Source organism: Podarcis vaucheri (genome assembly GCF_965113315.1).
Source record: "Podarcis vaucheri genome assembly, chromosome: 13".
Taxonomy (NCBI): domain Eukaryota; kingdom Metazoa; phylum Chordata; class Lepidosauria; order Squamata; family Lacertidae; genus Podarcis; species Podarcis vaucheri.
Window position 1 is genome coordinate 54,274,101 of NC_138751.1, and position 22,637 is coordinate 54,296,737.

The 22,637-nt window shown below is 44.4% G+C and overlaps 2 protein-coding genes across 4 annotated transcripts in view; one reads left to right on the top strand and one right to left on the bottom strand.

Annotated features, from left to right (window-relative positions):
• The window catches only part of INVS (inversin), a gene marked incomplete at its 5' end in the record, with an annotated part of 62,530 nt that extends 41,632 nt beyond the window's left edge, over positions 1 to 20,898 (bottom strand). The window contains 3 exons of one of the 2 annotated variants that reach the window (XM_082194730.1): positions 6,445 to 6,611; positions 13,711 to 13,845; positions 20,839 to 20,898. In XM_082194730.1, the coding sequence (XP_082050856.1) occupies positions 6,445 to 6,611; positions 13,711 to 13,816 (273 nt within the window). Of the gene's footprint in view, positions 1 to 6,444; positions 6,612 to 13,710; positions 13,865 to 20,838 lie in introns of those variants that run through there. The other variant, XM_082194729.1, reaches the window with a different exon arrangement.
• Positions 20,899 to 21,119: 221 nt separating this feature from the next.
• Positions 21,120 to 22,637, top strand: part of ERP44 (endoplasmic reticulum protein 44) — a 32,131-nt gene continuing 30,613 nt past the window's right edge. Inside the window, exon 1 of one of the 2 annotated variants that reach the window (XM_082195712.1) lies at positions 21,120 to 21,356. In XM_082195712.1, the coding sequence (XP_082051838.1) occupies positions 21,297 to 21,356 (60 nt within the window). In that variant the 5' untranslated portion in view covers positions 21,120 to 21,296. The remainder of the gene's footprint in view (positions 21,357 to 22,637) is intronic. The other variant, XM_082195713.1, reaches the window with a different exon arrangement.

Below are 22,637 nucleotides of genomic sequence, written 5' to 3' on the forward strand. Positions count from 1 at the left end.
TGCCGGCTCCCTCGGCCTGAAGCGAGGTGAGCGCCACACCCCATAGTCGCCTTTGACTGGACTTAACTGTCCAGGGGTCCTTTACCTTTTACCTTTATATTTAAATGGTCTTTTCCCCCCTCAAAGCAACTGCATGGGTTTTGTCAAGCAATAGTTTGCATTAAGGCTTCATGATCATGCAACAAATTGTAATGAAACACTGCACTGATCTTCTGTTAGGGTTGTATCTAATGATAGTCCTACTCAGAATACATCCACTAAAATTAACAGACATTACTAACTTAGGTTTTTAAATTTCAGTGCTATATTCGAGGAGGACTGTACCACACCCTGTACTAGGTCTCTATCGTCAGCCGATAATTTTCAACAAAATGGACTTGGTAAAGGCAAATAAAATTTTAAAAAGCATATTGAGGGGAGACTTCTTAATACCTTTTAAATGGAAAAGCTGGTTTTAAAATTATACCTTTCTTAATGGAATATCTCCTGACTGAATTCCATGAAAACCATAAGAAATCTTTCTTCAAAGAATATCAAATGGGTAAAAAAAGAAAAAGAAATGTTTCAACTACCAAAATGATGCAATGGTGAATTCTATATGTATTTCATAGGAGCACACTGAAGTTCTGGGCATGCATTATTACTGCTGAGATCCCTTTAAATAATTATTATTTACAAAAATATTGTAGTTCTTTCTGAAACATCTCCTTCCTTTATGGTTGGTTTTAATATCTTTCAAGTTGAAAACTTTCAAATTTATATAACCTCCATCTGACTAGTTAAAATTGCTTTTACTTAAGATATAAATAATCAGCCAGAACTTGTATTATGTTACCAGCAGAGTTTCCTACCAAAAAAAGAGAGTATCATTTCAAGTTACACAGGTTCATTAACTACATGGACGTATAATTAAACAACAGCAAAAAAGAGGTCAAAGCATACATTAACCTATTTTACTTCCCCCATCTATTACATTTTCAAAAGCTTCTGTATGACTTCACTCTGCAAGCTGTGAAAGACCAACCATCCACCTTCTTTTCAGTATGAATAAGGTTGACACCTGACAGCTTCACATAGCTGACAGGGTTATACAACAGCCCACCCTCCCTATTCTCAATCCAATTAGACCTCTAATCCTCCAGATGAAAGGCCCAACTACTCACGTTCTTCATGACAACGACAGCTATTGATTATTTGTCACTGCAGCTAACACCTTCTCTGTGGAGGCCACTCTGACAGAAGCAAACCTCCCAAATTAGACAGCACTTTATCTGCCCTGGAGGCCAAATGGCACAACAAGTAAAGGCTAATAAATGGTATAAAAATGAACAAATCATAACATTATGACAGGTTGATCGTTGCCAGTAGTTTCACAACTCAAGCTTGACGCTCTGCTAGACCCGCTCCTTCTTTTCTCTCTTCCAATTGTGCTCCAACTTTGACTGAATTAAAGGCCAGAACAATTAAGGCATTTGACCAGCAAGGGTAAGCTGGAATGGAAGTATTGCCAGGGGACACAGATGTCAATAGCAGACTACCCATTTGTCAATACAAACATTCGAGACATGCAAATGCTGATGTCCTGGTTCTCCACTAGGTTGCACTGATGCCCTTCATAAACAGCTCAAATGGGAACTGATGAAATTAACTTCCCAGACTTGTAATTTTCTGTTAAGAGGAGGATTTTTAGGAATATAAAACAGAGTTTTCATTAAAGACAGTGCAAAACTATTTATAAAAAGAAATATTTCTGACTCTTTATAGTTGCACAGTAAAATCTGTGTCATAAATGTTTTCTTAAAGCCCGAGAAGAAGGATTTATGTATTAAGAATGACATGATAAATTTAACTGTCACAATAAATGACAAAGAAAGCTTGACTATTCTAGGGTTCTCATACCGTGCTCCTATAGAGCAATCCTATACAGTGTCTACTAAGAAGAAAGTGCCCTGGGTTCAATGGGACCTATTTGCAGGTCTATAGGATTCCAGCCCTAATTTCTTTTTTTGGAATATTTTACTCAAGAAATTAGCAATTTAAAATGTTTTAGCTGCTGCTTCCTCCTCAACAATACTTATGTTTATAATGTTTAGACTTCAAAGAGTTACTTTAGACACATCCAAGTGTTTTAGCATATCTAGTAGGATTTTCTGGCTTTTTCCTTAAACATCAGACCCTTATGCCCCATCACAAATGGCTTCTGGTATCAGTTTCACAAACTGTTTGCCACTGACTGGGTTCAGTCAACACTTAAGGATCTTAATATCCTGCATTTCTCTTCCCCACTTGTTCTCTAAACGGGCACATATAGCCCCAGAGACCAAACTTAAAACTGACCAATTATGAATTCTAAGTTATTTAAGAAAAAAACCCTGTGTTGGTACTACAGTGAACAAAAAATCACCACCAGGGAACTTGCATTCAATAGATAATGTAGGGATGGTGGGAGAGTGAGGGTAGGTTGCTGTGGAGCTGCAGGAGAAGGCAGGCATGGGATATAGCTCAAGAAATACCATATTTTTCGCTCTATAGGACACACTTTCTCCCCTCCAAAAATTAAGGGGAAATGTGTGTGCGTCCTATGGAGCAAATGCAGGCTCCTTGACTTCAGCGATACCAACGTGAAGCCTCCGAAGCGCAGAGGGAGCGCTCCCTCCGTGCTCCGGAGGCTTCGCGTTGCTTTCGCTGAAGCCGGGAGAGCGAGAGGGGTCGGTGCGCACCAACCCCTCTCGCTCTCCAGGCTTCAGGGATAGCTGCCTGAAGCCTCCGGAGCGCAGCGGGAACTCACTCTGTGCTCCGAAGGCTTCGGGTTCCTTTTGCTGAAGCCAGGAGAGCAAGACTCTCCTGGCTCCAGCAGAGAGGGAGAGCTGCGCAGCGCCCCTTCAGCCAAGCGGGAGGAGAAATGGAAGGGGCTCCGTTTCTCCTTCCGCTTCGCTGAAGGGGCGCTGAGCAGAGAGGGGGAGATTTTTTCCCCCTTGTTCTCCCCCTCTAAAACAAGGTGCGTCCTATGGTCAGGTGTGTCCTATAGAGCGAAAAATAGGGTACTTTTCTAAACTAGCACTTTCTGAGTACAAAAAGAAAGAAGTGACTCAACAGGGGGAAGGATTCATTTCTTTCTAGGCATGGAAGAAGACAAACAAAAAACAGTGGAAACTGGAAATGCCCTCACTATCAGGGCTGGCACACCCGTGAGAAAAGGTGAGGCAACCACCTCAGATGGCAGGATCTGCAGGGGCAGCAGATCTGACCTCCAAGGAATGCATCAACCGCTGCTGCCACCGCCACCGGAACAGCAATGGCTGCAGTGTACTCCGTGAAGGCTAGATATGCCACTTCCTCAGCAACCCCCCAATGCCACCTCTACAGCGGGTTCTTGGCAAATGGAAGGTGCTTCTTATCTCCTCCCACCCTTCTTCCCAATGTAGACCTTCCCTGGCAGGGCGATGGCATCACTTTGTGGTTTGCCTCAGGTGCCAAAATATCCTGATTTAGCCCTGCTCCCTATGATCCAGCCAAACATATATTTTTCTCTCCAGGGTCAACTGTCATTCTGCACCTTTGAAAATAAGCTCGCTAGTAAAAGCTTCCCCACTCCGTGATGTCACTGAGAAACCTCCCGACCAAACATAAGCACTTTAAAAAAGTTTCCTTTAAAAAAAGAAAACAAATGCAATAAATGAATGACCACATGAGTTTGGATTTGATATCCTGCCTTTCACTCCCCTTAAGGAGCCTCAAAGCGGCTCACATTCTCCTTTCCCTTCCTCCCCCACAACAAACACTCTATGGTGTGTGAGTGGGGCTGAGAGACTTCAAAGAAGTGTGACTGGCCCAAGGTCACCCAGCAGCTGCATGTGGAGGAGCGGAGACGCAAACTCGGTTCTCCAGATTACGAGACTACCGCTCTTAACCACTGCACCACACTGGCTCTCTCTGTTTCTCTCCCTCCACCCAAGTGGGGCTGATAGCAACTTTGATCGGAAGATGGATTAAAACTACCTCCCAAACAGCTGCTTTGAATAAATAGAAATGGTGATTGAGTGTAGGTTTGCCATATTCTAGCCCAGTCTGGTATCCTAATTTGAATGCCATGCAAATTAATTCCTAATTATAAAGATCAGGTTGAGCTGGAAAATGGTTTTTCCACTCCAAATCTTTCCTTCAAAATTTGCTTAACAGCGTAAGCACAGATTATTGGGCTCTTCTTAGAATACATGGGAAATATGTAACTGGACTTCCAAAGGATAAATAAAAACATTAAAAAATACTGCAATGTTACTCTAAAAAAGTAATCCTCAACTCACTTGCATAGGCTACAATGTCCTTCATAATCTTTCTTTTTTTCTCTTGGACTGAACTTTTCAAAAAAATTCTGTATGTGTATCTCTTTCGGTAATCTTTATTTACACTTTTAAGTGACACTTTTACCTCTAGAAAGGAGTGTGGGGTACAAAGCTCAAAGGTAGGCTATACACAATTTGGCAATTTAACCTGTTGCATTTCTACATGGCAACAGGGTTTGGGCTGGGTGTTCATCAGTATGCAGATGATACCCAGCTCTACCTCTCTTTTATATCAGAACCAGTGAAGGCAGTGAATGTCCTGTTTGAGTGTCCGGAGGCAGTTGAAGGATGGATTGAGAATGAATCCTAACAAGACAGAAGTACAGTAGCACTGCGGCTTAAGTTACCCTCGGCTTGCGTAAACTTCGGGCTGCGAAAGCGGCAAACCTGGAAGTGTTTTGCCCCGTGCGCATTCACAAAAACGCTCTACTGTGCTCCCTGCATGCTCAGAAGCAGTCCCCCAAGTTGCGGAAACCTCGGGATTCACAACTGGAGGTACCACTGTACTATTTTTGGGAGACAGGGAGTGGGCAAGGGTGGGGGACTCCCTGGTTCTGAATGGGGTAACTGTGCCCCTAAAGGACCAGGTGCTCAGCCTGGGAGTCATTTTGGACTCACAGCTGTCCAAAATTCTGTGGTCAGGGCAGGTCAATTCTGTGTCCCGGGCAGTTGTTTACCAGCTCCATCTGGTACGCAGGCTGAGACCCTATCTGACCGCAGACTGTCTCGCCAGAGTGGTGCATGCTCTAGTTATCTCTCGCTTGGACTATTGCAATCACTCTACATGGGGGCTACCTTTGAAGGTGACCCGGAAACTACAACTAATCCAGAATGCGGCAGCTAGACTGGTGACTGGGAGTGGCCACGGAGACTATATAACACCGGTCCTAAAAGCCCTACATTGACTCCCAGTACGTCTCCAAGCACAATTCAAAATGTTGGTGCTGACCTTTAAAGCCCTAAACAGCCTCAGCCCAGTATACATGACGAAGCGTCTCCACCCCCATCATTCAACCCGGACACTGAGGTCCAGCTCCGAGGGCCTTCTGGCGGTTCCCTCACTGCGAGAAGTGAGGTTACAGGGAACCAGGCTGAGGGCCTTCTCGGTAGTGGCGCCCGCCCTGCGGAACACCCTCCCATCAGATGTCATCAGCGTTCAACTGAATTTTTTTCTTATCTTCCCAAGCTCCAACTTCACATTTCATGAAACAGCATGTCATTTTTATAATAAAACACTTCTAAAAATTAATCTCAAGTTGTTACCAAATGCTTTTTTCTCTTTATTTAAATGTACATTTACCAGCGCCATCATATGAAATATCTTAATCCTGAAGCACTTACTATACATCTTGCATTTATATTATTAGTCATGAGTGTAATGCTTAATGCACACATGCTTTTAAGTAAACAATTAGTGATATTTTTAGCATTATTGAACTCCTGAGTGAGTAGCAGATTCTTTGCAATTCTGGAAATAAAGTATTTAAAACTAAGATCTGATTTCTCTGCTAGTGACATTGTCAGCTACAAAGAACAACTTTGTGTGAATTCACAGACTTGTGAAATTTGATAGAACTTCCACTTTGAACAGCAGACTACCCTGACATATCCAAAACACTTTTTAAAATCCTACTTAAATTTAAAAAGTAGTTTGCCATATGGCATGGCGTGGTAGAAAGGAAGGCTACTACAGTGGTACCTTGGGTTACATACGCTTCAGGTTACATATGCTTCAGGTTACAGACTTTGCTAACCCAGAAATATTACCTTGGGATTAGAACTTTGCTTCAGGATGAGAACAGAAATCGCACGGCAGAGCGGGAGGCCCCATTAGCTAAAGTGGTGCTTCAGGTTAAGAACAGTTTCAGGTTAAGAACAGACCTCCAGAACGAATTAAGTTCTTAACCCGAGGTACCACTGTATCTGAGAAAGGGACACTCAAAATTATTTTGGATTTACAGTGCTAGTTACACATTTCTTTGGAATCTGGTCTTGGAACATCATTTAGACTGCAATCCTATATACGCAGTTACCCGGGAATAAGCCCCAGTGAACCCAACAGAACTTACTTCTGAGTAGGCATGTGAGATTGTATTGTTACCTTTTGTGCAGCAAGATGGAGAGCTGTTCTCTGGTTAAGGTCGACTTTATTTACATCTATTCCTGTCTTCAACAAAGCCTCAGCACAGTCTAGCCTATCCGCCAACACACAGTACATTAGTGGAGTTCTCCCAAACTGGTCCTCTTTGTCCTTCAGATCAGGATTACCTATAAGAACAACAAAGTGAATTGCAGTGCTGGCTCTACATAAGTTTTATTAAATATGTACATCTATTGTATATTTTGGGTAGAAAAAAGTTTGTCTGGTTTCTTATACATTTGGGCAACACTTAAGATCTCTTAAACAAATTTGACATGTTTCCTGAGGTCAGGGATCAGTTTTTTTGTCTGTTTTGGGATTCTATCCTGGATGACATTTTTAAAGAAAATATCAGACAGTCTTTTAAAAACTGCAAAATATGGACACCACTAAGGATAGTAGTAGTAGTTGTTGTTTTCTACACCACCTTTTTCCCTGACAGGGATTAAAAACACAGGAAAAAAGCATCATTAAAAAACAATCAAATATTGAGATAATTATATATCTCTATATCTATATCTATCTACACACACACACATTTATACATATGCTATAAAAAATAGTTACAGTGGTGCCTCGCAAGACGAAATTAATCCGTTCCGCCAGTCTCTTCGTCTAGCGGTTTTTTCGTCTTGTGAAGCAACCCTATTAGCAGATTAGCGCTATTAGCGGTTTAGCGGCTATTAAAGGCTTAGCGGCTTAAAGGCTATTAGCGGCTTAGCGGCTTAGAAAAAGGGGGGGAGTGGAAAAAAATCAGAACACTCGCAAGACGTTTTCGTCTTGCAAAGCAAGCCCATAGGGAAAATCGTCTTGCGAAGCAGCTCAAAAATGGAAAACCCTTTCGTCTAGCGGGTTTTCCGTCCTGCGAGGCATTCATCTTGCGGGGCACCACTGTACAATGAAAACAGCACAGCACCAGCCCTTTAATTAAAAGCAGGCCGTTCCCAAAAGCCTGTTGGAACAAGAAGGACAAGGAAGGAGCCAGTCTGGCTTCTCTAGAGAGGGAGTTCCAAAGTCTGGGAGCAGCCTCCGAGAAGGACCTTTCCCGGGTCCCCACCAAGCTTGCCTGTGAAAGTGGTAGAACCAAGAGAGGGTTTTATCTACATTTAGATACCAATGACTCGCGGGATATGTCAAGCCTTTATTTGTTATAATTGTGATGATTATGGTGTACAGCTGATGAAAACCCCAAATTAACAATCTCAGAAAATTAGAATATTAAATGAAATCAGCAAAACAAGGATTGCAAATAGAGCAATATTGGACCTCCGAGAAGTAGAAGCATGCATATGTACTCAGTACTTGGTTTGGGCCCCTTTTGCATCAATTACTGCCTCAACGCGGCGTGGCATGGATGCTATCAGCCTGTGGCACTGCTGAGGTGTTATGTAAGACCAGGAAGCTTCAATAGCAGCCTTCAGCTCTTCTGCATTGCTCAGTCTCATGTCTCTCATCTTTCTCTTGGCAATGCCCCATAGATTCAGGTCAAGTGAGTTTGCTGGCCAATCAAACACAGTAATCCCATGGGCATTGAACCAGGTTTGGGTACTTTTCGCAGTGTGGGCAGGTGCCAGGTCCTGCTGGAAAATGAAGTCAGCAGCCCCATAAAGCTCGTCTGTGGAAGGAAGCATGACGTCCTCCAAAATCTCCTGGTAGACGGCTGTGTTGACCCTGGACTTCATGAAGCACAGTGGACCAACACCAGCTGATGACATGGCTCCCCAAATCAACACAGACTGTGGAAACTTCACACTGGACTTCAAGCATCTGGCATTGTGTGCCTCCCCATTCTTCCTCCAGACTCTGGGTCCTTGGTTTCCAAATGAGATGCAAAAGTTGCTCTCATCAGAAAAGAGGACTTGGGACCACTGAGCAACAGACCAGTTCTTTTTTTCTTTAGCCCAGGTAGGACGCTTCTGACGTTGTTTCTTGTTCAGGAGCGGCTTGACAAGAGGAATACGACATTTGAAGCCCATCTCCAGGATCCTTCTGTGTGTGGTGGCTCTTGATGCACTAACTCCAGCCTCAGTCCACTCTTTGTGAAAATCCCCAACACGTCTGAATGGTCTTTTCCTGACAATCCTCTCCAGGCTGCGGTCATCCCTGCTGCTTGTGCACCTTTTTCTTCCACATTTTCCCTTCTGCATAACTCTCCATTAATGTGCTTCGATACAGCACTTTGGGAACATCCAACTTCTTCTGCAAATACCTTTTGAGGCTTTCCCTCCTTATGGAGGGTCTCAATGATGGCTTTCTGTACAACTGTCAGGTCAGCAGCCTTCCCCATGATTGTGCTTCCTACTGAACCAGACTGAGAGACCATTTAAAGGCTCAGGAACCCATTGCAGGTGTTATGGATTGAATAGCTGCTGCACCTTTTCACAATATTCTAATTTCCTGAGATTGTTAATTTGGGGTTTTCATCAGCTGTACGCCATAATCATCACAATTATAACAAATAAAGGCTTGACATATCTTGCTTACATTACAGAAGGAGGTGGTCTGCCACAGAAATAATGGGAGACAGGAGAGAAGCAACACTCTCAAATTTCTGTGGGAGACCACCTGTGCCTTAGTCACTGATTGCATTACCTGGGCAGACTGGTCATTCCTTTCAGATAGTAAATACTTTAGTTCCTGAATCTATTGACAGTTTGCTCAACTTATTAGAAACCTGCCAGACTAGATTTGCAGGAAGGGGGTAAACCCCCTAGATTCCAAGCAGTTTTGTTAATGAGATTTGCAAGTGAAAAGACAATTGGAAAGCTTTCCCCATTTCCTCCTACTGAAGTGGAATATTTGAAGTCACTTTGGGAGAGTAAAAATGGCTTCTAGATTGCTCTTGTGTGCTATTTCAGATGTGTGGTTTATATACTTATGTATTCATGTTTACCTTGTGCATTTATGAACACTTAATCAATATTTGATACCTTAGAATTCTTATAACAATGGCCTCATTTGTTGCTAGGGTGGCCAGCAGACTAGAAAAACAGACGAACACAACATGGAACTCTCCCGTACCTTTCGTTAACAGGAGAAATCAGCAGGTAAAGCTGAACATGAAGATAAGGATTATCACCTGCTCATACCTGCCCATAGAGGGGGAAGTCAGAAATGAGTAACTATAAATTGGCATATTTCAATGTAGCTGCACTATTAAAAATGCAAACAGATAAATCTGTACTAGGTTTTGAAATCATGAAGGATAGGCAACACAAAATAGGACCAGTTACATTTATCATTGTCAAGTGGTAAAGCTTTTTCTGGGCTAATCTGCTTCAAAGTGGGGATTACATGTCTAAATGTGCTGCAAGGAAGTGAGGACAGGGGACCCTGAATTTTTTTTAAAAAGGAAACACAATGGGGGAAGGCTAGGTGGAACCTTTCTCACTGATACAGTGGTACCTTGGTACTCAAATGAAATCTGTCCTGGAAGCCCGTTCGGTTCTGAAACTTTCAAAAACTGAGACCCTGTTTCCCATTGGCTGCAAGAGCTTCTTGCACTCAGTGGAAGCTGCGTCGCATGTTCAGGTTCCGAAAAGCATTCGAAAATGGAAGCATTTACTTCTGAGTTTTCGGCATTCAAGAACCGAAATGTATGACAATGGAGGTGTTTGGGAACCAAGGTTCCACTGCATTTAATCTTATATGTGCAGGGAGGGTTTTTTTATGAACAGGTATTATTTAGAATTTTTTTTATCAATTAATTCTGCTGACTGTACAAACTGATCTTTAGGGGGGGGGGCTATTGTAACTTTTATAGAGCTGAACAGAAGGGGCAAAAATAAAGAGCAGTATACCTCCCCAAAAAAGATGCAATTAGTTCAAAAAAGAGAAATTTAAAAACAGTGTACTTCATGGTCTTGGTCACAAGAAGTTATTGCAGAATGTATCGTACAATCTAGCACAGGATGGAAACTTAAAAAATAATCACCTTGGCTTGAATCCTAACATTCCTTCTGTGAACATAATAGATTTCCCTCTTCTGACTTCTATTGCTAGTCCTTCTACATGCCCCAAGAATCCATTCCTGGAGTTGGAGAACCTATGTGATAGTTATGGGGTATGGTACAGGAGTTGCAGATGAAGGGGGGGAATTGGCAGACATCGCCCACCTCCTATTATTATCCTCAATTTATTAATCATCTTAATTGAGCCTTAATTAATCCTTAGTTTAGCAATCACCTCACGGTGATGAACAATTAAAAACAGGAAAAAGAGAAGATCAATTTAAAACAAAATTAAAACGATTCAAAATAGACACTCCTCTCAAATACTTATTGATTCAGCTGGAAAATATTATTATTAGTGAATAGAGGAGCAACTTAGGATCTAAGGCATAGTTCATTTCAAGTACTATCTTACACTATTTATTTGGCTACAAATAATGCAAGTTGTGTATTAAACTGGTTGACTTCTCAGGCTACAAACCTAAGACCTGAAGCAACAGGTCCATGAGCTCTGCACTACTGAGGTGGCAGGATTCCTAAATGTGCAACATAACGAATGAAACTTGAAACTTGCAAGAGCCTAGGGCTCACCGATCAGAAGGTTGGCGGTTTGAATCCCCGCAAAGGGGTGAGCTCCCGTTGCTCGGTTCCTGCTCCTGCCAACCTAACAGTTCGAAAGCACGTCAAAGTGCAAGTAGATAAATAGGTACCGCTCTGGCGGGAAGGTAAACGGCGTTTCCGTGTGCTGCTCTGGTTCGCCAGAAACTGCTTAGTCATGCTGGCCACATGACCCGTCGCGGGGATTTGAACCGCCGACCTTCTGATCGGCAAGTCCTAGGCTCTGTGGTTTAACCCACAGTGCCACCCGCGTCCCTATTTGTATATATAGCTCACAATAAATAATATTGCACTGAAGAATCTGGAACTCTGAGCATTTCTGCTAAAGCACCGCGAAGAATTCGCGACACAGTTCTGAACAAAAAACCTTGCTTAGACTACCCAAAAGACCACAATTCAGTAACTTTGACAGTGTTATCATATTTATGCTTTTGGAAGTATCTCTCCCTACCTGAACAGAGCTTCTCTACAGCTTCTATTGTTAATAAGGAAACAGGATACGCACCTCACCATCACAATCAAAGCAGGTTTCTTAGATTGGTAAGGTATTTCTAGGATATGCTACCAATCTTTAGGCTCCTCTGGCAACAATGTCCTTTGTCCAAGTATTCGTGTTTTGAGGGCCCCATTGACTTGGGGTTAGTACGTGGAGGGCTGCATGCCAGCAGTCAGCTGAACTAAAGCAAAAAATGTGCAGAAACAGTAATGGCTGGTGCTCATTGAGGCTAGTATGGTGGAAGGAAGTATGACCAACAGGAGGCAGAGCTACAGCAAATGGCAGGAAGAGTCAATTAATTCTAGTTTGTCCCTATCTTCATCCCTGCTGAGTTCCACAAGGGCAACATAAGGACTAGCAGGAAGAAGCTGACAGGCAGTGCAACTCCTTGGACTGGTTGTAAAGTAGGGGAAACTGGCTGAGGCCAGGCTGACATTGTCCCTTTCTCTCTACTGGACAAGCTTCCACCAGTCAAAAAACAAAAGCATTTTTTATGAACTACCGTATTTTTCGCTCTATAACACGCACCCGACCATAACACGCACATAGTTTTTAGAGGAGGAAAACAAGAAACGATATATTCTAAACGAAACAGCGGATGTATGATTTTTGTGGTTCATGCTGTGGCCACAGACATGTGGTGAGTTTGGGGTAGCCCAATGCAAAAATCCTGAGGATCCATGTGGATCCATGCTTTGTAACCACGTTTTTGCACCACTGCAGCCCCAGGCAACAGTGGGTGCGTGATTTTTTTGGTGCAAGCTGTAGCCATGGACATGCTATGTGATCTGATGGTGAATTTGGGGTGACCCAGTGCAAAAATCCTGAGGATCCATGTGGATCCGTGCTTTGTAACCATGTTTTAAGTGGGGAGGGAAGAAAAAGCACCCACAAGGGACAAGGAACACACGTGGGGTGGGTGGAGAAGGATGCTGTTAATAATGCAGAAGAGGGGTATAAGAGGAGAAGGCTGCTCTCCTCTCCCGCTTTGCTGTGTCAAAGCAAGCCACGGAGGAGGGAAGGAAGGGGAACCATGGATCCTCTGCTCACGACTGCAGCAGATCCCCCTGCCATCCGTAGGCATTCGCTCCATAACACGCACAGACATTTCCCCTTACTTTCTAGGAGGAAAAAAGTGAGTGTTATGGTGCAAAAAATACGGTAATTTCAAAGAAAAACCACCACGCTAGTATTATGGAAAGCAACTGAAAGTAATTCCATACATACACACACCAAGACTTTAGAGTAGAGGTTCCCAGACTTCTTTGGCCTACTGCCCCCTTTTCAGAAAAAAAAAAATACTCAGTGCCCCCCTGGAAATATACCTTCTTTAAGCAAACAAACAGAAAGATGCACTAACAAACTTGCATTCTTTGATGTATCTAGATTTCTACCTATGTCCTAAGACATTGCTGTAAATAAGACACCTTGAAGCTTGAAATTATAAAACCATTTATTAAAACAACCATAGTAACATCTGCATTACACAGAGAAAATGATGATAACAAAGGATAATATTAAAATAACAAATTACAAATAACACTTCCCAAGCCTGGGTTAACCCCAAAAGGGTTCACTCAAGCCTGGGAAAAACACACAACCGCCAGATCCAGGAGAAGCATTCCCGCCATCCTGCAGCGGCGCCGACCTGGCGGTAAGTGTCATTACACAACAGATGAAACCTGTAAGAACAGTTCTTCAAAATGTTCTTCTCTTCTACCTTTATGCTTCCACCACTCCCTTATTTTTATCCCAATGCCCCCCAATTGCACCCAAGGCTACTGCCACCCCCAGGATTGTTCCAGTGTCCCCCAAGGCGCAGTACCACCCACTTTGGGAAACACTGCTTTAGAGTTTTACACACAAGAATGGAAAGAGGAAGAGAGAGTTGGCAGAAGCCTCCCAATCTGTTCTCTGATGGGCTGGGCAGGGGATCTTCCTAAGCCACAGAATCAAGAAAAAGCTAAAAACAGAACTGCAACTTAAATACTATTGCTTCTCATGGATTTGAAATGACATAAAAAGACAGGGATGGGATTAAAAACAGCATGAGGAGAAAGTCAAAGATAAATGCATAACAAATTTGGAATCTGGAATATATATGTGAAGATTTTAAAGTTTAATAAAAAATTGACTCTGAAAAGCCAGGGGAAACATTTTTACCTGCTATCTGTTTTAGAAGAGCACTCTTATGTCCATTAACAGCAGCGGCGTGAACTTGAGATGCTAGTGAGGAGCCACTGAGCAGCCAAGCCTCAGAAACATTCATACTCTTCTCTGAGAGTTCAGATGTTAAACCTGCATCGCATAAAAACATTATTATTATCATTATGATAACAATGATGGTTACTATAACTTTGTGCAAAAAAGAATGTAGTTTTATTGATGCAACACTCAACATATTTTCATACTTTAATTACATTTTTTCATTTTTCATTTTAGATTTTCAAAGCTTGACTCTTCTATACAAGCTTTACATAGCAATGGATTCAGTTCACAGCTACGTAGTTATCAATCAAGAACCTCTGCTATTATTTTAATGTAAACTACTTCATTTGTCCCACAAGCCCACTTTGTTTCGACATACTTGGGAGTTAATTTGAACTCCCATACTGAGCATTTAGGACCAACAAGTGGCATTAAATTTGCACATTCAATTCTGTGAGGAAGAGAAAAATAAATGATTTATATTCATGGCAAACCTGATTCAAAAAGATGCTGCTACAGGGCAATATGCTACAGTGGAAAGACTAACGCTTAGGCAGACAATTTTGTCACCATAGGGAGATGGAAAAATGATTAGAAGTCTTAAAGTCTCATACAACCACATGACTAATCATGGATCAACATGAATAGATATTAAATAATAAACTTGGGGGAAATAAGGAAGTTTAAGCAATGTTTCAGCAGAGCCAGCGACAGAGAGCACTGTAGCTATTAGATGCAATGAGAATTTGAGATGGTGAGCACAGAAATGGATTTGGGACACCTATATAAAATTATTTCTTAGTCGTGAAGCTCATGGGCTGGCCTTTGGCAATTGTGCTTTAAGCTATCTCAAACAGGGAAATGGGAGGGTCGGGATTCTGGTTCCCTAGCACCCATCTCCTCTCTATGTAAGGCACACTATCCACCTCCATCTATGTCTATCTCTGCAATAGGACTTGTTTTAAGTTTATTGTCCACGCAACACAGACTTGGGTAGCCCATGTAGTTTTCAACAACTAGCCACCTTGTTATTTTATATTTCTGTGCTGATACTTCATAACACAAGCCCATTTCTCCTTACTGTCCACCATTTTGTGTAAACAATAAACACTGTGTAAATAAAGATTTTATTTTGTATTCATCAGTTCTTGCCATTTCCTTCAAGCAAGCAAGACAATATTGACATCTCTTGATTAGTAGTAAACTAGTGCAATAACCACTGCAATGTGATTATCATCTCCAGATTAAAGGTTATCTAAGGGTCAGTTTCATAAACACATGTGTATTTGAGGATACACACAAGCAGATCTATTAACAGCTTTTCAACAGGGCAGGCTGTTTGAAGCATTACTGTCTAAGTTTTGTGACAACTTCACTTCCATTTTGTTTCCAAGCCCAATGCAAAGTGTGTTTTGATTCTTAAAGTCTTAAATGCTCTGGGACCAGGATACGGGCCAATTTCTCCTATATAAGCCTGCCCACACATTATGCTCTTCCTAGTTTGTGTGTTTCCACACAGCTTGAGGTACAGTAGGTACAACAGGCAGAGTCTTTTGGATAGCGGCAAAAATGAATGAGAAATTTAATGTTAATCATTGTTGTCTTACAATGACTTCATTGGTTGACTGTCATTTTATCATTTAAAAATTCTTCTATCATACTATTAAACTTTCGCAAGCTACCATATCGATCCATTGTAACCTAAAGCAAATAAATGGACTTAAATAAATAAATTATAATTTGTGGCCCTTTATTTATTATACTGAATATATCAGTCAAAGCTAAGAAAAATGAATCTTCGCTTGCTCAGAGGTTTTAATGGACAGGGCAAATTTCTACAATGTGACCAGGCAACTTTACTTGTAAAAACTCAATAGCACTAACTCTCTTAATGGACCTCATGTAGGGTGGCCAGATGCAAAAAAAACAAAAGAAAAGAAAAGGGCTCCTGCAATATTAACAATTGTATGGAACTACACCTGCAAGCTGCACCAGCTGAAATGTTCACTTCTACACAACTTTAAAGATGAAGGAGTCCTGCCCTTTCCCCCACCTGGCCACTCAACCCCCAAAACTTATCTCTGTACAAATCCCCAAGTGTTGTGGTGGGAGCAATACTGCTGCGACCCAAATTGTCCACCTTCAGCAGCAGCAGCAGCAGCCCAATACTCTGAAACTGAGCATGTAAAGCTTTTCCAGGCATGAAAATAAGTCCTGAGCTGCTTAACTTTTGCATCTCATGCTATTATTAAAGTTCTAGGAATGGCACCCGGGGGGGGGGGGAGAGAAACCCAACTTCATGTGATGCTCATTCACATACCGTATTTATTCGAGTCTAACATGCCATTAAATCTAAGGCACATCTCAATTTTCAAAACCTTGAAACCCAAAAAGTATTTGCTGGCAAATGTAAATTCGCTATTGAATCTAATGTGCACCCTAATTTTCACAACATAATTTGGCCAAAAAAAATGTGCATTAGACTCGAGTAAATATGGTATATGTTCTCCCATCTTTTTGTTTACTTTTAAGAAAAGCAGCCATGAGGATGCAATATTGAGGTGAGAGGAACAGATCCTTACACTTTTTATCTCCATAGGGCTCCACAATAAAATGTGACAGTGTATACGTGGTATGTGTTATCTGAGCCACTGGATCAGGGATTATAATTTTTTTAACTACCGAATGAGTACCAAAAACAGGAGTCCCTGCCCTAATGTGGCTTTTTATGCTTTGTGCAAAATTCCTTAAAAGGTTCTGAACAAGTTGAGTACAATTGTGGTTGATCTGGCCTGGGGGCAGAGGTTGGAGGAAATATCTGAAGAGGCAATTCAAGTAGACTGACCTCTGATACAATCTGAAAAGTACTAAAGTTGCTGGGCGGGGTGTGGGTGTGTGTGTGTGACTGGCAATCCAAACCCAGCCTTACCTCTTGGTGTGCAGTATTGACCTTGCAGGACTGCTCTAAGTTTTTCTATGTCAGCACAGTCCTGCAATATGGGTGCAGACTGAACTACTCTGTTGCAGGGCTGTTGTATACTGCTCATTCAGCAAGGTGGGGATAATATAGGAAATAAAAAGAACTGAATGAAATTGCAGGGCTTTTGCACTCTCAACATTTCAGGCCAACACTCAGTGATCGACAAGGATCAAATACCGGTAGACAACACTACATGTTTATTATAAACCACTTGGAGCCCAATCTACAATATTCAGTGTGCACTACACTACAGGGCTGTTTCCAACCTGCTATGTGGATAATGAATTAATTTGCTGTGGAATGTGCATCTGAACATTTCTAAGAATCAGGTTAGAAACTCAAGAAACTTTTCTCTATGCTGTACCTTTTGGGATAGGTCACTGGGGTGTTCAAATGCATCTTCAGGAGCTGTGTATAACAGAGGCTGCTGAAACTTCCTCTTCTCTACAACTACTTCTGGTGAAGGAACCATGCCTCCTTTTGCATCTGGTTAACCTATCAGATAAACTCCTGCTCATTCCTAGCTACAGTAAAATCTTGGATTTCTCCATTGAGTTCTACAGGTGAAACTCGAAAAATTAGAATATCGTGGAAAAATTCATTTATTTCAGTAATTCAACTTAAAAGGTGAAACTACTATATGAGATAGACTCATGACATGCAGAGTGAGATATGTCAAGCCTTTATTTGTTATAATTGTGATGATTATGGTGTACAGCTGATGAAAACCCCAAATTAACAATCTCAGAAAATTAGAATATTAAATGAAATCAGCAAAACAAGGATTGCAAATAAAGCAATATTGGACTCTGAGAAGTAGAAGCATGCATATGTACTCAGTACTTGGTTTGGGCCCCTTTTGCATCAATTACTGCCTCAATGCGGTGTGGCATGGATGCCATCAGCCTGTGGCACTGCTGAGGTGTTATGGAAGACCAGGATGCTTCAATAGCAGCCTTCAGCTCTTCTGCATTGCTCGGTCTCATGTCTCTCATCTTTCTCTTGGCAATGCCCCATAGATTCTCTATGGGGTTTCAGGTCAAGCGAGTTTCCTGGCCAATCAAGCACAGTAATCCCATGGGCATTGAACCAGGTTTGGGTACTTTTGGCAGTGTGGGCAGGTGCCAGGTCCTGCTGGAAAATGAAGTCAGCATCCCCATAAAGCTCGTCTGTGGAAGGAAGCATGACGTCCTCCAAAATCTCCTGGTAGACGGCTGTGTTGACCCTGAACTTAATGAAGCACAGTGGACCAACACCAGCTGGTGACATGGCTCCCCAAATCAACACAGACTGTGGAAACTTCACTCTGGACTTCAAGTATCTGGCATTGTGTGCCTCCCCATTCTTCCTCCAGACTCTGGGTCCTTGGTTTCCAAATGAGATGCAAAAGTTGCTCTCATCAGAAAAGAGGACTTGGGACCACTGAGCAACAGACCAGTTCTTTTTTTCTTTAGCCCAGGTAGGACACTTCTGACGTTGTTTCTTGTTCAGGAGCGGCTTGACAAGAGGAATACGACATTTGAAGCCCATCTCCAGGATCCTTCTGTGTGTGGTGGCTCTTGATGCACTAACTCCAGCCTCAGTCCACTCTTTGTGAAAATCCCCAACACGTCTGAATGGTCTTTTCCTGACAATCCTCTCCAGACTGCAGTCATCCCTGCTGCTTGTGCACCTTTTTCTTCCACATTTTCCCTTCCACAGAACTTTCCATTAATGTGCTTCGATACAGCACTTTGGGTACATGCAACTTCTTCTGCAATTACTTTTTGAGGCTTTCCCTCCTTATGGAGGGTCTCAATGATGGCTTTCTGTACAACTGTCAGGTCAGCAGCCTTCCCCATGATTGTGCTTCCTACTGAACCAGACTGAGAGACCATTTAAAGGGTCAGGAACCCATTACAGGTGTTATGGACTGAATAGCTGCTGCACCTTTTCACGATATTCTAATTTTCTGAGATTGTTAATTTGGGGTTTTCATCAGCTGTATGCCATAATCATCACAATTATAACAAATAAAGGCTTGACATATCTTGCTTTGCATGTCATGTGTTTATCTCATATATTAGTTTCACCTTTTAAGTTGAATTACTGAAATAAATGAACTTTTCCATTATATTCTAATTTTTTGAGTTTCACCTGTATGGACAGTTCTCATTCTCATTCCTGGGGATATTTAAAAGTAGCTTTTCAGCGTGAACCAGGAGATGAGCTATCCAGACAAGTAGAAAACAGTTAGAAGGTTCTTTGTACACTTTTAGTATGCCAAGTGTCTCCTCTTCCCTTTTGAGACACTCCATTCTATTAAACTTCCACACCAGTGTCAGATAGGTCACAGATAGTGCATTACATGTTTGAACACCTGGGCAGTCAACCTCAAAAGTGAGTGGGATAGACCAGAAGTTATGGACAGAGGAAACAACTTATTTATTTATTGCATTTATATCCCACCTTTTTCTCCAAGGAGTTAAAGGTGGTGAACAGGATTCCACCCTCTGCATTTAATCCCACTAACGACCCATGAGATAGGTTAGGTAGTGACTGGCCCAAGACTATCCAGTGAATTTCATACTCAAGTGGGGATTTGAACCCTGGTTTCCCATGTCCCAGCCTCACACTCTGACCACAACAGTGTGCTTGAAAAAGTAGGAGTCAGAATGACAGCGTGTGAAGCACATTTGTCACATTCAATATTTAAACTGCTTTCTTTTATCCCTTATATATTGAATTCAGATTGTAATGCAATACATACAATATGTAAAAAAATAAAAGCAGCGAGAAATCATACAGCATCTAGCACATTGCAATGGTTACAAGAAGTAGAAAAATCATTAAGTGGTCTGCCCAGGCCCTCAGGAATTTTCAAGTGGTGCAAGGCTGGGGGGAGTTGGGAACCACTGGAATAAACTCAATTTAGATTTTCCTCCTTTAGTACCCAAGTGTCACCCTGGAGAATTTCAAACTTTAAAAACCAAACATTTTTGGGGAATCTTAAGATCCCTTCCTTGAGAATAGCAGCATTTCCTATAAAGCAAGCTGCTTTAAAGTGGTCCACAATGTACAAAAAATGTTCTGGGGAGAAGAGGAGACTGTAGGCTTGCAGGGGTTCATCCTTTGATGCAAGAAGGGGGTAAATCCCAGCAGATATGCTTGCACAAGAACAAGCTGTAATGTTCCCACCCACACTGGCCGTAGCCCACGAGGCTGAGGGCCCAGGTGGCAAGTGCCAGATTGGGCTGGTTGGGACTCACAGGGCACATCCAAGATGAGTTTTGGCACCTGGGGCAGAAAATCCACGCTGTTTTGTGAGGAATGAAGCCGCCTGAAATCTGGCGCCCAAACCTGCTGCTTGAGGCAGCCCTCTCTCACTTTATCAACGATGTCAAAGAGAACAACTACCAGACTTTTAGAAGACATCTGAAGGCAGCCCTGTTTAGGGAAGCTTTTTATGTTTGATGGATTACAGTATTTTTATATTTTTTGGAGGCTGCCCAGAGTGGCTGGGGAAGCCCAGCCAAATGGGTGGGGTATAAATAATAAATAATTATCATCATCCTCATCATCATCTCCTGGCAAGGCTGATCCTGCTGCCGGGAAGCTTTAGCGCAAGCCCGTCTCCCTCCCTTCCCTCCCAGCCAGACGATGATGGGCTCTTACTCCCCGTGAAGCCCCCGCAAGAACCGCCGCCCACCAGTGGCGTAGCGGGTGCAGGGGGGGGGGCCGGCCGCAACATCTGGGGGTTAGGGTTAGGGGGCGCAAATCCACGGGTTAGGGGGCGCAAATTACTTGCCTTGCCCCGGGTGCTGACAACCCACGCTACGCCACTGCCGCCCACGAGCCCCGGGGCCGAAGAGGCAGGCGGCGGAGGCGCAGAAGGAGAGAAGCGGCGCAGGCCCACCTTGGCCCGGACGACCTACTTCGCAGGGTTGTTGTGTCGCGAAGCGAGCGAGCCAAGAGCTTTTCCGAGGACAAAACAGCGACAGAGCAAGAGGAAATCCTGTGGCTACTGGTGGTCCTTATTTCACAGCGACCCCCCTTGCCAAAGACAGCACCACACGCGCAGCCGGCTGCGTGCACACGTTCGCTCTCCTCCCCGTGTCACCTACCTCACAAGCTCCTCTCCTCGCGGAAGACACCCCTCCCCTCCCGCCCAGCGGCCTTTTCGCACCGCCTCACGGGAAGGCGACGGACCCGCCCGGCCCGAAAGGAGCCGCTCGCCAGCCGTGGCCTCGGGCCCTGCCGCTCCGCCTGGCGGCCAGAGAGGGCGCTGGCGGGAGCGAAGCCGGGCCCAGCCTGCCGCCGCCGCCGCCGCTAACTCGGGGGACGTTTCCCGGCGTGCCTTCGAACCCGGAACTGGGCGTCGTGAGGGGAAAGAGGGCGGGCGGGAGGAAGGGGAGGCGGCGCAGAGCGAGAGCCGACCTCCTCGTCTTCCTCCTCTCCGTGTCGGCGCCCGCCCGCCCGCCCGCCGCGCACTTCCCCTGGAGGCCGGGGGGAAAGAGAGCCACAGAGCCGCAGCGGCAGGGAGACCGAGCCACCCACCGCCTCACGCGCCCCCCCCCCCGCCATGAGAGCTGCCGCCATCTTCCCCGAGCCCGGGGGCCGCCGCCGCCTCCTCCTCTTTCTGGTGAGCTGAGGGGAGAAGGAAGGGGGGCGGGCGGGGGTGGGGGAAGAGCCGCCTGAGGCGGAGATACTGGGGGGGGCGGGGGGTTGTTGCTGTTTCGGGGGGGGGCGCTGGGCTGCGGGTCCTCCCGGCTCGCCCGGTATCCCTGTGAAACCGGGTCGGGGTGGGGCGGCCGCTAGCGCTGGTGTGGCTCAGCCTGATAGGCTGCCGGCTCCTCAGACCCGGAATCGGCCCGGCAGCCGGCGTGGGGGCGCGGTGCTCGGCCCGGCTCGCTGAGGGGAAGGAAGGCGCCTCGTTCCGTGCCCCCCAGCAGTGGCGTAGCGTGGGGGGTGCAGGGGGGGCCCCCGCACCAGGCGCAACATCTGGGGGTTAGGGTTAGGGGGTGCAAATCCACGGGTTAGGGCGCGCAAATTACTTGCCTTGCCCCGGGTGCTGACAACCCACGCTACGCCACTGCCCCCCAGACCCATCTGAGAAGCCCAGCTGAGGCCCTGGGTGGCTTCAGAAGAGGGTTAGGGGAAGACGAGCCACGGCGACTGTGGCCTGGCTTACCCAGCTGGAGGCAGCCACGCTGAAGTGTATTTTATGGTGTGTTTGTGGGTCTTCTCTCTCTGTATCGCGTAACTATGGCACGAAATGAGTTGCGCTGCTTGGATGCCTTTGGTCAGGGCTGTTTGGTCCGAGATGTGGTTTAAGAGCCCAAGGAGGCGTCGTGCAAGGCCTTGGTCTACAAAGTTGCCACCCTCTAATTTCCTCCAGACTCTGCACCTGCAGGGTGTAGGTGGCTGTCCGTTATAGGGACTCAGACTTCACAACTTCTCAAGGAACCGGGATCCCAGCTTAGGAGTTGCAGCCGAGAAAGACCGGGATTGGAGGGGGGAGACTTGTTTCGGACACACCTCCCCCCCAGACCCAAGTTCAGTTTGAAGTGTGAAAGTCAGGCTGTGTCAACCTGTGGAACTTGCTCCAACAGGAGGCAGTGATGACACCAACTTGGATGACTTTACAGGAGGGTTAGAAGAATTTGTGGAGGAGAAGAGGTCTGTCAAGGGCTACTAGCCATGGTGGCTATACTTTTCCATCCACAGTTGGAGCCAGCAATGCTTCTGAATGCTAGTTGCTGGAAACCACAGGTGGTGTGGGTGTGTGTGTGGGTGTGTGTGTCTGTGTGTGTGTCTGTGTGTGTCTGCCTACCTGCCTGCCACTGTTCTGTATCACTTAACTAGTGCATAAAATAAGTGATGCTGCTTGAATTTTTTGGTCAAAGCTCTTTTGCTCTGAGGT